Source organism: Grampus griseus, assembly GCF_964374135.1.
Source record: "Grampus griseus genome assembly, chromosome: 6".
NCBI classification, from domain to species: domain Eukaryota; kingdom Metazoa; phylum Chordata; class Mammalia; order Artiodactyla; family Delphinidae; genus Grampus; species Grampus griseus.
Window position 1 is genome coordinate 89,066,116 of NC_139000.1, and position 16,285 is coordinate 89,082,400.

The following is a 16,285-nucleotide window of genomic DNA, read 5'->3' on the forward strand; positions in this document are numbered from 1 at the left end:
ATAAAGGTGGGCATGAGGAGAGCATGGGGACCAGCTTCCCCCCCAAGCACCAGTCCTTGTGCAAAGGGCCTGGGTTGCCCCAGGGACACTGGCACTCACAGGCGGGTCTGGAGTGAGAGAGGAATCCTCATCCTGGCCGAAGGAGCCACTGAAGGCCTTGAAAGTCTGGCTGTTCTGCTTGTGCTTCTCAATGGTGGCCTCAATGACCTGAAACAAAACCATAGAGAACAAGGGCCCTCAGAGAGCATTCCAGGAGGGTGAGGACAAGGGTCCCGTGGTCATTGCGTTCTCCCCTGACCAACAGCCTCACATGTCCTCTGAGATGAGGAAACAAGGCTCAGGGATGTGATCAGTGACTGACCGGGTCCCCACTCCAATCTCCATGGCTCCCAGTTCCACCCCACATGCAGTTCTCCAAGCCAAGGGCAGATGCTCTTGGAACATTTTATATGGATTCAAGGCCATGTTTCCACTTCCTGCAACAGCATTCCAAATCTAATATCTGTTTGAATTTCCTTTTTCTCTTCTCACTCAGATTTCTGTCTTATGAATTTTGGGAGCCACTAATGGTGGCTAACCATCACTAATGGTTAGCGTTTGGCCTGGTGGTGGTCTGCCAACCCCGGTCACTGCCTTGGCCTCTGCTCTGATGTGGCCCTCCTGACCTGTGTCCCTACCATGGCTGGTTCTGAGCTGAGCCTGCTCTGGCTGCCCCAGGACACTGCCTGGCCTGTCTTTGGAAGCACAGGCTCCGTTCTGGAAGTCAAGCTGCTCGTCCTGCAAGACCCACCTCTCCTGCCAGCCACGGAGAGAAAGGACAACACGGACCTACCTTGGAGCTGCCAGACAGTGGAGATCCTCCCCAGGATGAGGGCACCTCCCTGCATGTCCACCTCCAGGCCTTTATGTTTATTTGTTTACTGGGGAGCCCCAAATAAGAGAATGGATTCAAAGGTTTGTGGAGTCTGAAGGTGCTTATAAACTTGGTCACCCCATCACTTCAAGGTGGATAGATGGGTGGGTAATACCTGGGGGGCACACGGGGCCATCCCATCCCTTGCTCCAACATGAAATGGCCATACCACTCAAGAATTTGGTCATTGGGTTACTTTAAAACTTTAGGAGCTTCACCTGAATCCATTCTTTCTTTTCCTCTTCTGTCCTATAAAAGCCAAAAGAGTATTTTATTCATTTAGTCTTGGATACTGACTCTAAACCACCTGATTCCTCTCAGCCCTGAAGTACATGCCTGTGCTGCTCACTGCCTGGAAGTGCAACTCACGGCTTGGGAGAGTGGCCCCAAAGGCTCTGGAACACTGTGGCCAGTATCCCCAGGTGCAGTCAGGCGAGGTCAATTGTGGCCAGGTGGAGTTAAGTGTGGCCTTGTGGGTGCAGGTAGGGTCAGGTGTGGCCAGATGAAGTCAGATGTGGCTAGATGTGGTAAGCTTGGTATGCAGAGCCCTCTGCAGTGGATGTAAACCAACACTTCGGTGGGCCACAATGGGTCATTGCAAAGATCTCACGTCATTGGCGGAAGTGAGAGATGGGCTCTCCCAAGCCCCGCCACAAGTCATGCACCATCTTACAGGGTAGTGTGACAACAGCCACCAAAATTTAAAGTGGACATGCTACCCTTTGGCCAGCAATTTTACTTCAGGAATCTACCAGATGGACGTAACGACACATATGTACAAAACTTGGTTCATGGACACTGCTTGCAGCACCATTTGCGACAGCAAGACCCCAGAGGACCTAGGTGCCCGTCAATGGGAACCAGCCAACGATCATACTGGAAAATTATGCTGCTTTAGAAAATGGTGCTCATATATGGGATGATTTCTGATAAATTAAATGAAAAAAGCAAGATGCAGAACAGACTAGATAGAAAATGGTCATCTGTGCTTTAAAAAATAGATACAGGGCTTCCCTGGTGGCACAGTGGTTAACAATCCACCTGCCAATGCAGGAGACAAGGGTTCGAGCCCTGGTCTGGGAAGATCCCACATGCCGTGGAGCAGCTAAGCCCACGCGCCACAACTACTGAGCCTGCATTCTAGAGCCCGCGTGCCACAACTACTGAAGCCCATGCGCCCTAGAGCCCGTGCTCTGCAACAAGAGAAGCCACCGCAATGAGAAGCCTGCGCACCACAACGAAGAGTAGCCCTTGCTCGCTGCAACTAGAGAAAGCCTGCGCACAGCAACAAAGACCCAACACAGCCAAAAATAAATAAATAAAATTAAAAATAGATACATATGTATGGGGACAGAAATTCCGGAAGGATACTTCAGAGATGGTTAAGAATGTCTGCTGGGGGTGGGGAACAGGGGGTGGGCAGAGGCTTAATTTTCATTGACTTCCCCTTAGTACTGTTACATTTTAAACCACAGATAAGCGAGTAAAATGAACACAAACACATCGAAAGTTTATGCAGTTTAGAAAAGGAAGCCATCTGCTAAAATTTCAGGTCAAACATATTCACACAGCGGCAGACACCAAGGCAGCTGAAACCTACCGAGTTTGTAGCTCCAGGGACCTTTTCTTTCCAGTTATGATGAATGTGTAGGCTGCATTTGACTTGACGACATCCTGCACCTGAAGGCATACAACAAAGGACAAAACAAAAACAGTAGGTCACTTTTAGCAGGTCCTGAACTGTGGACTCACACTCTCAGACTTGGAGGTCTTTCCCTGAGAAGGGGGGGCAGAGGTGACCCAGTGAGTCTGCAGGGGAGTGCTCAGCTTAGGGTCATGGTTGCTGCGGGCCACTCCGTGAGTCAGTCCATGGTGGAGGGTGGACCACCGACCTGCTCAGGCAGGGCTGGGACCACTCATTCACTGTTCTTGGAACTGTGCCGGCCAAATCTGCCTGCTCTCAGGGCTTCCCAGGAAGTCAGCCCCAGTGCCTTTCCCCACAAAGGTACCCACAGGCACTCCCGACACAGGGATGGGAATCTTAGGAGAAGAGCCAGGAGGATCTCCACTACTCTGCCGGGGTTTCTGAGGCCCCATGGGCAGGTACCTTCTATCTGCAGGTGTCTGCAACAGGGAGCCTTCCCTCATCCCCTCAACACTCTACTCCCACAGCCCTTGGGAGTAGATGTGGCCCACAGGCTGGCCACTGTCAGAAGGGATTTTTTTTGCATCACTAATGCAACCCTTCACTTTTTAGAATAAAGAAATACTTTGATTTAGCCAGTATTTTTGGAGTGCCCGTTAATTCAAAGCACTCTCCCACAGAAGAGGGGGACTGACTCCAGCTCCAGCAGCCCCACAGCACGAGACATCAATGGACGCAAGGAATAGGGACAGCAGGGACAACAGGTCATCTGGACCTTGGGTACAAGTGCCTGCAGAACCTCATCTGGGCTCCAAATTGGTGCAGGAGTGGAGAGAGCATGGACCAAGGACCAGGGAACAGGCAGGACGGGCACCCCATCTGCATTCACCCCAAGTTTCCCTTAGAGTCTGTAAGTGGGGCCCTTAGGGCTAACTTCACAGGGGACAGGAGATGGCCCAGGTCCTGGCATTGCCCTTCATCCTGCCAACATGAAGCCGGCAGCGCACTGGCCGGTACCCAAGTGGAGGGACAGGGGATCCTGCCCATTCAGCCCAGGATGCTAGGCCAAGGCGCCCTCAGAGATGTTCCCCCATGCCTGGGTCAGGATAGAAGTAAGGCTCAGAGAAGTAGTCAGGCAACCAGTTGCACAGCAGTGAGTACTTTGGTGGCTAAAGCGCTGTGTCCCTACACCTGCTCTGTGCTTTCTCAGGGGAACAGATCGGTGGGAGGGGCTCACCCACCTGGAGGTCGGAAATGTCCATCTTCTCCCGGACACTGAACTTCTGGCCCATGAGCCGCAGTTTGGGCACGCAGTAAAGGATCATGCTGTTGAACTGCGATAGTGACGGGCACGTATGGGGTGAGGGGCGGTTGACTCCACAGAGGAGCACCCCAAGGAGGAGGTGGGGCGTGGCTCTGGCAAGAGTGGGCAGGGCTAGGCGGGGCTGGGCTGGATGTGGGAGTGGTGAGGGCATGCTGGGGGTTGGACTGGGGGAGTGGCTTAGTGGTGGGGAGGGTCTCTGCAACTGGTTGGGCCTGGGTTGGGTGAGGGTGTGGCTGAGTGGCTGGGTAGGCCCAGGCTCTGCCGCTGGGCTGGGTGTGGCGTGGCAGGGGCGTGGTTCTGCAGCTGGGCTGGGCAGGACTGGGCAGGGCTGGGTGTGACCGGTTGGGGGCTCACCAGGAAGAGGTGGCGGTCCTGGGTCGTGCCATTCTTGGCTGATAGCTTCTGGATGTGGCCCTCCTTGATCAGCTCGTTCGCAGGGTTGACGATGTCCTCCTCCCCACCTAGTCTCTCGTATACCTCCAAGAGCTTGTGCATTTTCTCCTGAGAGAGACACGGGGCTCAGGCAGCTGCACAACCACAGGGATTGGAGGCCTGCCAGGGCTGGGGACCCAGAGGTGTGTGGAACCCTGCCCTGCAAGTGTGGTCCAGAACCAAGGAGGGACCACGATCCTGCTGACAACGGTGGGAGGGAAAACACGGGCCTTGTAGAACAGAGGTTCAACTTGCAGAGAGTAATAAATAATAACAACAGTTAGCACCACTGCTATGTGCCACACCCTGTTCTAAACACAATGTGGGTATTAATTAATTTAATTCTAGCACCGGCCTTAAGAGGCAGATGCCATTACTATCCTCAATCTATAGACAGAGAAACTGAGGCACAGAAAAATCAAGTGAGTTGCTGGAGATGTTTCAGCTAGAGAACTGGGACTGGCTCTCTTAGCCTCCACAGTGAAGGGCATTGGGTCAGAGGAGATACGTTGGGCAGCTGCAGCTTTTGCCCTGGACAGTCATCCCTTCCTGTGGTAGCCTTACCTGGTTTCCTGCTCCACCCTCAGATGGCCCAGGGCCATGATGAGACCAGACCTCTGCCTACCCGCAGGTCATCGCCCTCTGTTCTCGAGACTGGTTGTGTGGTCATATGGCCAACCCCCACCCTTGTGGTGTGAGGGGAGAGGGTAGGCAGCTCATTGCTCCAGCTCTGGGCCAAGAGGCCATAGGCCCTGACCAGGGGCTTGAGCCAAGAGTGAAGGAGTGAACTCAGCAAAAGGCAGAGCTGAGCCCACAGGAACCTTAACCCAGCAACAAGGAGCATGGATCCACCATGCTACAGCACCACTGCCCTTGGACCTGACCAATCTTAGCCTGCACTCCCTGGAAGCAGGCTGGTTTGGTAGCTCTTCTGCCTCTGGTATGGAAACAGGTGGTAGATGTGGGCATGGGAGCAGGAGGGGGAGCCAGCACGGAGAGTGAGGAAGAGCAGGCTAGGCAGGGCCAAAGGGCCTTGTGTGTACTGGGGGCTGGGCGTGCAGTGGACATGTAGGAGAGCTTATGTGTGTACCTGTGAGGCAGTGGCAGGCCAGGAGGCTTCTGGACAGGGAGTGACAAAATAAGCAACCCATAGAAAGCTCTTAGTAGAGAAGTACAGACCGGAGACCAGGGAGATTGGAGGTGGGGAGGTTGGGGTGTCGGTCCAGGTTGAGGGGATTAGGGATGGACAGGTGGAAGCATGAAGAGGGTCCCATGAGCCCACATTGATAAGCCTTCCCCCACACCTGACCAGAGCCCCCTGCCGGTCACAGAGGCCTCACCAGACTTGGAGCGAGAACTGCCACACAGTGGACATGCTACTGTGGGACAGGAGTCCACCCCAAGCCCCTCAGAGATGTAGGCGCATGGGGGCTCCTCCATGGGCTCTGTGTGAGCTCATGACCACAGAGTTCCATGAAGCAGCTCTTTCTCCTCCATTAGATTTAGTCTTGGGGAGGAAGAAAAGGGGAGATTAGATAAAAAGTATCTAGAGTGAAATGTCACCTGTTTAGGTTGCCATGGGTGCCCCACTGTGGGCCTGACCTCAGGCGCATCTGGTCTGGGGCCTCCAGACCCAATCCCGGGGACAGGCAGGTAATGAGGACACAGGACGTGGACGACACATAGCAAGAGCTGCCCCAAAACAGGCGGCCCGTCTCTCATTTCTCCTTTTTGAGAGATGTGGGGTCAAAGAAATATTTCACTTTCTTTTTCCTCTCAAACAACAGCAGTGCCCATGTGAAAGTAAATAGGTCTCAGGACTGAGGCAACCAGGGCTGGGTAGGGACTGTGGCGGCCTGGAGAGCCGGCCCACTTAGGGGGCACCTCGCCTCGTCCCAGGTTTTAGTGTGGGCCTGGGGTTTTCAGAGTTTTCCAGTAAAGCCAGGAATTTGGATTCTCCTGTGAAATGACCTGATCTCTAATTCTGGGCAAGGATTTAGAAATTCTTACACCATGTCCAGGCAGTGTGCAGGCCAAACAAGGGCCTCTGAAGACAGAGCCCACTGGGTCAAAAGGCATTGGTATGGGCTAGGAGGCCTCCCCATCGGCAGAGCCTATTACTTGGGGGCGTTAGATCAACAAGAGGACACCATCTCCTCCACCTTCAGGCTGTATTTGGAGGTGAGGCCTTTGGTAGGTGATTAAGTTTAGATGAGGTCATGGTCATGGGATGGGGGAGGGGTGGGGCATGATGAGATTAGAGCCCTATTAAGAGAGACACCAGAGAGCTTGCTCTTTTTTTTTGCCATGTGAGGACACAGCGAGAAGGTGGCTGTCTACAAGCCAGGAACCAAATCCGCCAGCACCTTGGTCTTGAACTTCCAGCCTCCGGAATGGTGAGAGTAAATGTCTGCTGTTTAAGCTGTCCAGTCTACAATACTTTGTTAGAGCAGCCCCAGCTGACAGAGCTTCAGTGAGTGAATGAACGAACAAATGAATGATACTAACACCAAAAGCTAACACTAAGTTATGCCAGGTCCTGTTCTGACCACTTCACGTAGAGTGAATTAATCCCCACAACAGCCCAATGAGACAGATTCTGTCAGTGACCTCATTTTACAGATGGGGAAACTGAGGCATGGAGCGCTATATAACTTACCAGCAATCACCAAGCTAGTAAGGGACAGGCCTGTCTGGCTCTCAGTGGAGTCTCTGTCTTCCTGGGGGACAGGTGGGTGAGTATGCATGCTGACAGTACCTGGCCCACCCTGTGCCCTCCCTGCCCCAAACTACTGGTCCCTTGGGCATCTTCCAGGGTCGCCCACACTCACCATTTTCCGAATGGCAGCGTTGGAGTGGTTGGCAGCTGTGGAGATGAGCTCCAAGGACCCTGCAGGAAGAAGACAGAGTCAAGCTGCAGGGCGCCTGGTGGCTCCTCGCCCCACGAGGCTTAGTGTCAGGTTCTGCCCTGCTCCTGCCCTTTCCCACGGTTGTACCAGGCTGCTCATGAGACCTGGCCCTGGGTGTGGGGGTGTGACCCTGCAGAGGCATCCCATTTGCTGGGGGTCCGCTGGGGCTGGCATGCCACTCCCCTGTGCAGACCTTGCCCCATGCTGCCTGCCAGCTGCTGCCCATGCACCAGGAGCAGCCTTGCCAGCCCCATAAGGTCCTCCGTGAGGGCTAAGCTCTGCCAACACTTAGCAGCCCCCTCCACAGAACCATCATCCACCCCTTGCACTGCAATGGGGGCAGGGGCGGTTTTCCCTTACACTCAGACTCTCAGTCACCTCCTTGTTTAGGGGTCACTTGGAGCTCTCTCCGTCTCTCTGTCTCTGTCTCTCTCTATCTCTCTGTCTCTCTCTTTCTGTCTCTGACTCTCTGTCTCTCTCAATGTGGGTTTTCAGCAGGGGCCCCAGCTCCCACTGCCCAGGAGCCCCTCAGCCTGTGGCCGGCTTGGCTCACTCTCTGCATCCTTCCAGTCTGGGGCATCCTCTGGGAGCCTCTTCAGATAGTCCTTGAGCAGCAGCTCATAGCGGGGGACCCTCTGCACGGGCTCCAGCATATGGTGCTGCAGTGTCAGGTTTCCGCACATCTCCTGCTTCTGTGGGGGAGATAGAGGCAGTGTGGGGCACCCATGGACACACATGTTGATCCCCCAGGAGGCTGCCTGGAGTACTGTACCCAACTGACTGCAGACCACATCTTACAGCAGAGGAAACTGAAGTTTGGAGAGGTTGAACGATGGAGTAAGGAGCTGGACCCCAGGCAGGCCTGCTCTAGACCCAGCACTGGCCTTTTTATACACATCCCCATTGAAGACTGTTCTGTGGGGACAGCTGGGAGGGCCCAGACATAAGTGAGGGGGTGAGCGTGCAAGGAGTGCAGGCAAAAGGGGAGAAGGAAACACTCTGATAGTATCAGAGCTATCCTCTCTGGGGAGGGACAGGGATGCTGAGAGATGCAGGAGGATCTAGGACCCTACGCTGAGAAATCATGGGTGACCTGATTACAGTGGGATCTGGGGAAAACACAGAAAGTTATCAAGGGGCCACCCCAAATCCGAGCCTGGCCTCCAAATCCTCAGCACAGAGGGACTCTGTGCCCATTAACCCTTCAGGGTACAGTGAGGAATGTAGGTGCACGTACGCATGTGTGAACACATGTATGTACACATATTCACATGTGCCTATGTATTACGTGTGCACATGTATGCATGTATGTGCATGTGGCATATACTTGAAATATTTTTTAAAGAATTACTTTATTTAAAATTGGTGAATGTGGCTAATTAAAACCCCAAAATTTTGTATGGAAAACAAAATCATACATAAAGTTAAAAAATAAAACATCAGTGGAGAAAATAATTTGCAACACATTTGACAGTTAACAGCTGACATTCTTAACATATAAAAACCTCATGAATCAGTGAGAAAAAGACCAACATGGCAGTAGACAACAGCAACCAGAGGTGTGAACAGGCTGTTTGCAGAAAAAGAAAAAGAAAAGATCAATGCAACATTTTCCTAAGTGCTTCCACTAGCCATTGAGAGATGCTGTGGAGGGAGACCAGCATGTTTGGATCCAGGTCCTATTGAATAATAGTTTCTGATGACATAGATCGCACAAACTTTTTTTTTTTTTTTTTTGCGGTACGTGAGCCTCTCACTGTTGTGGTCTCTCCCGTTGCGGAGCACAGGCTCCGGACGCGCAGGCTCAGCGGCCATGGCTCACGGGCCTAGCCGCTCCGTGGCATGTGGGATCTTCCCGGACCGGGGCACGAACCCGTGTCCCCTGAATCGGCAGGCGGACTCTCAACCACTGCGCCACCAGGGAAGCCCCGCACAAACTTTTTGAGCCACGATTTTCTCACCCATGAAATGAGAATGATGATTTGTCCCTGGAAGTTATTTTAAGGATCAAAGCATCAATAGAGCATCTGGACACATCCCACAATTTTACTGATTTTCTCCATGTTGAAACACAAAGCCAGCACTGTGCCGGTGAAGCAGAGATGGGACCGCCCTACCTGGATGCCTTGGACAATGTCCTTAAATACCGGTGAGCGCTGGGTCCAGGTGCTCACCAGCTCCACGGCCCGGTCAAAGTTCTTGACATATTCACCATACATCTTGAGGAATGGGGCCAGCTTCTGCAGGATGTCTCCAAGCCGGGGGTTTGTGTCCCTTTGTGGGGGAGTGAGTGAGATCGTCAGGCAAACAGCTCCACTGAAGTGCCAGGGTGAGACAGGGACTTCACCAGGGAGCTATGGGACAATGGCCTGACTCCCAGCTCTGTGTGATGGTGGGCAAACTGGTCACCTTCCCTAAGCCTTAACTTTCCTTCCCTGTATCACATGGGATGGAAAATAGTGTGTTACCTAGAGGATCATGTAAAGTACTTCAACCATGCAGTCATAGAACGATTGCTCAAAACCAGGAGTTGTTAGTAATAATGGAATCACTTTAATGATGAGCCACAGTTATCAAAAAGAATCAAGAAAACCCCATTATACTTCTTCTGTACGAGCGAAGATTAGGAACAATGGGGCAATCTAACTCTGGCAGTGTCATGGGAAAGCAGCACTGTGTAATAATGAATGGTTTGGACAGGGATTTGGAAATAAATTTCAAGGAGCAGAAAATATATTAATAACCTTTGACCTTAGAACTGTGGGGGATTTATCCTAAAGAAATAATCAAAAAGAAGAAAAAAAGGCATATGCATAAAGTCATCCTCTGCAGCATTACTAGGAACATGCACTCAAAGGCCCACCACCTGTGAAGACGGATGGGCAAGCTGCTGGACTCTCTCACCCTTATTATACAAGGGGTGTCTGTGTGCTGACAGTCTCTCCAGGGCTTTGAGGAGAAAACTTATATCTAGCAGGTGTGCACTGCATCAGCCAGAAAGCCAATCTAGCCCTGCGCTTTAACCTCATGGCCTTGGACACAGTATAACCTGCTCTGCAGGTGGAGCATGTCTTTCTAAATATTTACGAATTGCCCTGGACCCCTGCTGAGCCTTGCAGGTGCAGGGACAACCCCCAATCAAGCCCCCTGGCCTCTGTGTTCTCCCTGGCCTGGCTGCAGCTTGGAAATGACCTCTTCTCTTACCACAGAACCACACACTGGCTCAAGCCAGGCCAGTGAAGAGGGGAGACAGCAGAGACCCCAAAGCAAAGCTGCAGCAGCACCCGGAACAGAGGGGGAAGCACATAATATGGAGAATGGCAAGCTGGGGGCCATGCCTGTAATGTTTTATTATCATTTCTTACAGCTGGGCAGTCCCTCTGCTACAAATGAACGGAAGCGGCAGAGGGACAGAGGGACAGCCCTCTGGGGACACTGCTGAGGAAGAAAAACATCTCATTTTTTAAAGCAGAGGTGCAATATACACTAGGAGGGAAAATAAACCAATAAGCACTGTCTATTCACTGGTGTTTGCAGATGGCAAACCTCATTTAAATTCCACAAAGCCCTGAGCAGGTATTAAAGTCCTTTTAATTTGCAGATGAAGAAGCTAAGACACTGAGAGGGCTTGGGGTCAGGGTTGGCCCAGGACCCTACCGAAAGAGAGCCCAGGGCACTATGAGACAGGCTCCCCAGGTGTCTCCTGGCTTTTGGGCATACAAACCCCAGATTTAGAGGCTGCTTGGCAGAGAGTATTCAACAAAACCACTGCAATAGTGTCACCATGACCCTCAACCACCAAGGGCATTGGAGCCAAACTCCCTGGGAGATGCCAGCCCCTACACTTCCCAGGCACCATGAGCTGCACTTACCACTCATTCGTGATCCGTGTCTGCAGCTCAGGAAGGAGGAACTTCCCGTGGAAGCAATAGATGGAGGAGATGTTAGAGAAGATGCCTGTGGTGACTTCCGAAGGGATCCCTGCTTCCATCAGTTGGGTGCAGAAAACCTGGGCACGGAGAAGCCCATGCAGTGGTCACTGAGTGTGGGTCACTGCAGATGGTTACGATCATGCTTCTGCTGCAGGTATGGGAGCTCAAGAGAGGCTGCCATTGCCTTATGTTTTCTTAGTGAACCTTCCACTTCATCAAACTGGCTCAAAGAACCTTATGGTCTTAAAGCAAGCTTACTTATGGCTAAGAATTGGGGGTGAGGCAGGGACAGTCCCCTCTAGATGGGGACAGGCCATCTTTCTTCCATCTGCCCATCAAGGGAAGTGGATGGTCCTGATTTCCTTTCTTTGCTTTGTGAGCTACAAACAGAAGAAGCACCTGTCAAAACCCAGTTTCTGTTGCAGTTTTACTTCCTGTGCTCATAAACCCTACGTTGCCAGGTGGACAGGGAGAGTGCCACCCACTTTCCCAACTATTTATGCAGAAAGATGTCCAGAGGCCATTTACATGCTCAGATAATTTAACTGCCAAGAAGAAAAAAACCCCAAGGTGACTGGATGAGACAATTGCCCCAAAGCCACAAGTTCTGAAAGCAAAAACTAAGACTTTCTGGAGGAGACTTAAATTTGTCCAAGTTTTAGTATTCATGTCAGTCATACTCCAACTGCAAGCCCTAGCCAATGCTAAGAGAGAAAGTTTGCCTCTGAAACTGTCCACTGAAACTCTGGAAGTGGACAAAGGCAGGCCCAAGCCAGGAGGGCTACCTGGTCTAGCAGGTGTAGACGCTTCACGTAGGTCTCCTCAGTATGCAGCAGCTCCTGGGCAATGTGGAGCAGCTTCTGGGGCTCAGTGCACTGTGAAGAGAAGAGCCATAGCTCACCTAGGGGAGATGAGTTTTGGGGAGGCATGATATGACAAAGGCTACCCGCTGTATGCCAGGGATGACCAGGGGCCCCAAAAGACCAGAGGAGGCTGCTGGGACTGGGATGTGGGCTCAGTTCTCGCAGATGGAATTTCCAGGGAGGTTTCTGGGGAAGACATAATAGTTTCTACCAACCCCCCCCAAACCTTCTGCAGCCCAGAGAGAACTCTATCTTCCCAGGGCTTTAACTACAAAGGAGCTGCAATAGCCACATCAAAATATATCGTGGAGTGACATCAGCAAGGTGGCAGATTAGAAAGCTACAGGCCCTCCCAACAGGCACATGAAAAGATGCTCCACATTGCTAATTATTAGAGAAATACAAATCAAAACTATAATGAGGTACCACCTCACACTGGTCAGAATGGCCATCATTAGAAAGTCTACAAATAAGAAATGCTAGAGAGGGTGTGGAGAAAAGGGAAACCTTCTACACTGGGAATGTAAATTTGTGCAGCCACTATGGAGGTCCCTCAAAAAACTAAAAATAGAGTTGCTATATGATTTTGCAATCCCACTCCTGGGCTTACGTTCAGACAAAACTATAATTCAAAAAGATACATGCACCCCAATGTTCATTGCAGCACTATTTACAATAGCCAAGACATGGAAACAACCTAAATGTCCATCAAAAGATTAATGGATAAAGAAGATGCGGTACATATATACAATGGAATATTACTCAGCCATTAAAAAGAATGAAATAATGCCATTTGTAGCAACATGGGCTAGAGATTATCACACTAAGTGAAGTAAGCCAGACAGAGAAAGACCATATGATATCACTTATATGTGGAATCTAAAATATGACACAAATGAACTTATCTATGAAACAGAAACAGACTCACAGACATAGAGAACAGACCTGTGGTTGCCAAAGCGGGGGGAAGGGATGAATTGGGAGTTTGGGATAAGCAAATGCAAACTACTATATATAGAATGGATAAACAACAAGGTCCTAGTGTATAGCACAGGGAACTATATTCAATATCTTGTGATAAACCATAATGGAAAAGAATATTTTAAAAAATATATATATGTATATATATAACTGAATCATTTTGCTGTGCAGTAGAAATTAACACAGCATTGTAAATAAACTATACTTCAAGAAAATATATTAAAAAAAAAAAAGAAAGTTATAGGCCCTCCTTCCCCCACACATGAGTTAACAATATACAAACAAGAATACCTCTGTGGAAACTTTAGAGACCAGCTGAGAAGCTACAGCTTCCAAGGCATTGTAAAACTAAGAAGAGATTCTATCAAATAGAGAATGAAAATTGGCATGTTTGGAACACCCTTTTGTGTTCCTCCCCCATGCAGCATAGCACAGCACAACTGGGAAGAACCGCCCCTCCCCCCAACTAGGGCTCCTCCCTCAGGATGGAAACAAAGGAGTGAACTGTGCATCCAAAATTTTGGCTCATCTGGAAACTGCCTGAGGGACTGGTTTCTGTCTTGCCTGATTTGGAATGCTGTCATGACCAGCGCCAGAGTTTGAAAACAGGCAAGCAGCATGTTAGAGCTGATGTTCTGCAGGCAGATGCCAGGGGAGCAAGAGATCAGAAAAATTTTAATAGGTCTTAGAAATTCCAGCCTGATTGGCTAAGGTTTTCCCTGCACAAAGCCAGCATGCAAAGACTGGAGAGATGGTTGTTTTTCAGATGCCCAAATTCCAGCAAAAAATTACAAAGAAACAGGGAAACATAGTGTGATTAAAGGAATAAAATAAAATTCCAGAAACCAAACCTAAAGAAACATAGCCCTATGAGCTGCCTGTAAAAAATATTAAATACCTGTCATATAGATGCTCAATGAACTAAAAAAGAACACAGACAACTAAGTGAAATCAGGAAAGTGATGCATGAACAGAATATCAATAAAGAGATACAAACTATTTAAAAAAAAAGAGCCAAACAGAAACTCTAGAACTGAAAATTGCAATAACTAGACTGAAAAGTTCAAGCTAGGTCACTTGAAATCATAAATCAGAGAAACAAAAAGAAAAAACAATGAAGAAAGCAAAGAGAGCCTAAGAAACTTATGGGATACTACCCAAGGGACCAATATATGCATTTTGGGAGTCAAGTACAGCATACTTGAAGAATTAGTGGCTGAAAATGTCCCAAATATGAGGAAAGAAATGGATATATGAATTCAAGAAGCTCAGAGAACTCCAAATGGGATAAATCCAAAGAACCACACTGGGACACATTATAATAAAAAAAAAGGGGGGGGGGTGGGAAGAATGGGATGATATATTTAAAGTGCTGAAAGAAAAATAAAACTGTCAACCAAGAATATGTATCCAACAAAGCCATCTTTCAAAAATGAAGAAGATGATACCAAAACCAGATAAACATATCACAAAAAAAAGAAAATTACAGGCCAATATCACTGACAAACATACATGCAAAAATCCTCAACTAAATACTAGCAAACCGAATCTAACAACACATTAAAAAGATCATACACCATGATCAAATGGGATTTATCCCAGGGATGCAAGGATTCTTCAATATACACAAATCAATTAATGTGATACACATATTAACAAATTGAAGAATAAAAACCATATGATCACCTCAACAGATGCAGAAAAAGCTTTTGACAAAATTCAACACCCATTTATCATAAAAACTCTCCAGAAAGTGGGCATAGAAGGAACCTACCTCAACATAATAAAGACCATATATGACAAATGTACAGCAAATGTTATTCTTAATGGTGAAAAACTGAAAGCATTTCCTCTAAAATCAGGAACAAGACAAGGGTGCCCACCCTCGCCAACATTATTAAACATAGTTTTGGAAGTCCTAGCCATGGCAATCAGAGAAGAAAAAGAAATAAAAGGAATCCCAATTGGTAAAGAAGAAGTAAAACTGTCACTGTTTGCAGATGACATGATACTATACACAGAAAATCTTAAAGATGCCACCAGAAAATTACTAGACCTAATCAATGAATTTGATAAAGTTGCAGGATACAAAATTAATTCACAGAAATTTTTTGCATTCCTATACACTAACAATGAAAGATCAGAAAGAGAAACTAAGGAAACAATCCCATTTATCATTGCAACAAAAAGAATAAAATACCTAGGAAAAAACCTACCTAAGGAGGTAAAAGACCTGTACATAGAAAACGATAAGATACTGGTGAAAGAAATCAAAGATGACACAAAAAGATGGAGAGATATACCATGTTCTCGGATTGAAAGAATCCACACTGTGAAAATGACTATACTACCCAAAGCAATCTACAGATTCAATGCAATCCCTATCAAATTACCAAGGGCATTTTTCACAAATTTTACAATTTGTTTGGAAACCCAAAAGACCTCAAATAGAAAAAGCAATCTTGAGAAACAAAATTGGAGCTGAAGGAATCAGGCTCCCTGACTTCAGACTATACTACAAAGCTACAGTAATCAAAACAGATGGTACTGGCACAAAAACAGAAATATAGATCAATGGAACAGGGTCAAAAGCCCAGAGATAAACCCATGCACCTATGGTCACCTAATCTATGACAAAGGGGGCCAGAATATACAATGGAGCAAAGATAGCCTCTTCAATAAGTGATGCTGGGAAAACTGGACAGCTACATGTAAAAGAATGAAATTAGAACGCTCCCTAACATACACAAAAATAAACTCAAAATGGATTAAAGACCTAAATGTAAGGCCAGACTGTATAAAACTCTTGGAGGAAAACATAAGAAGAACACTCTTTGACATAAATTGCAGCAAGACCTTTTTTGACCCATGTCCTAGAGTAATGAGAACAAAAACAAAAATAGACAAATGGGACCTAATGAAACTTAAACCTTTTGCACAGCAAAGGAAACCATAAACAAGACGAAAAGACAACCCTCAGAATGGGAGAAAATATCTGCAAATGAAGCAACTGACAAAGGATGGATCTCCAAAATATACAAGCAGCTCATGCAGCTCAATATCAAAAAAGCAAACAACCCAGTCCAAAAACGGGTGGAAGATCTAAATAGACATTTCTCCAAAGAAGATATACAGATGGCCAACAAACACTTGAAAGGATGCTCAACATCACTAATTATTAGAAAAATGCAAGTCAAAAGTACAATGAGGTATCACCTCACACTGGTCAGAATGGCTATCATCAAAAAATCTACAAACAATAGGACTTCCTTGGTAGGGCAGTGGT

The 16,285-nt window shown here is 48.3% G+C and overlaps 1 protein-coding gene across 1 annotated transcript in view; it reads right to left on the bottom strand.

Annotated features, from left to right (window-relative positions):
- The window catches only part of FGD3 (FYVE, RhoGEF and PH domain containing 3), a 34,971-nt gene that overhangs the window by 11,607 nt on the left and 7,079 nt on the right, over positions 1–16,285 (bottom strand). The window contains exons 3-12 of the mRNA XM_082656582.1: positions 11,941–12,030; positions 11,096–11,232; positions 9,341–9,497; positions 7,777–7,915; positions 7,146–7,204; positions 4,237–4,383; positions 3,800–3,892; positions 2,514–2,593; positions 1,132–1,162; positions 100–207 (exon numbers count right to left, since the gene is read on the bottom strand). Coding sequence (XP_082512708.1) covers positions 100–207; positions 1,132–1,162; positions 2,514–2,593; positions 3,800–3,892; positions 4,237–4,383; positions 7,146–7,204; positions 7,777–7,915; positions 9,341–9,497; positions 11,096–11,232; positions 11,941–12,030 — 1,041 coding nt within the window. The remainder of the gene's footprint in view (positions 1–99; positions 208–1,131; positions 1,163–2,513; positions 2,594–3,799; positions 3,893–4,236; positions 4,384–7,145; positions 7,205–7,776; positions 7,916–9,340; positions 9,498–11,095; positions 11,233–11,940; positions 12,031–16,285) is intronic.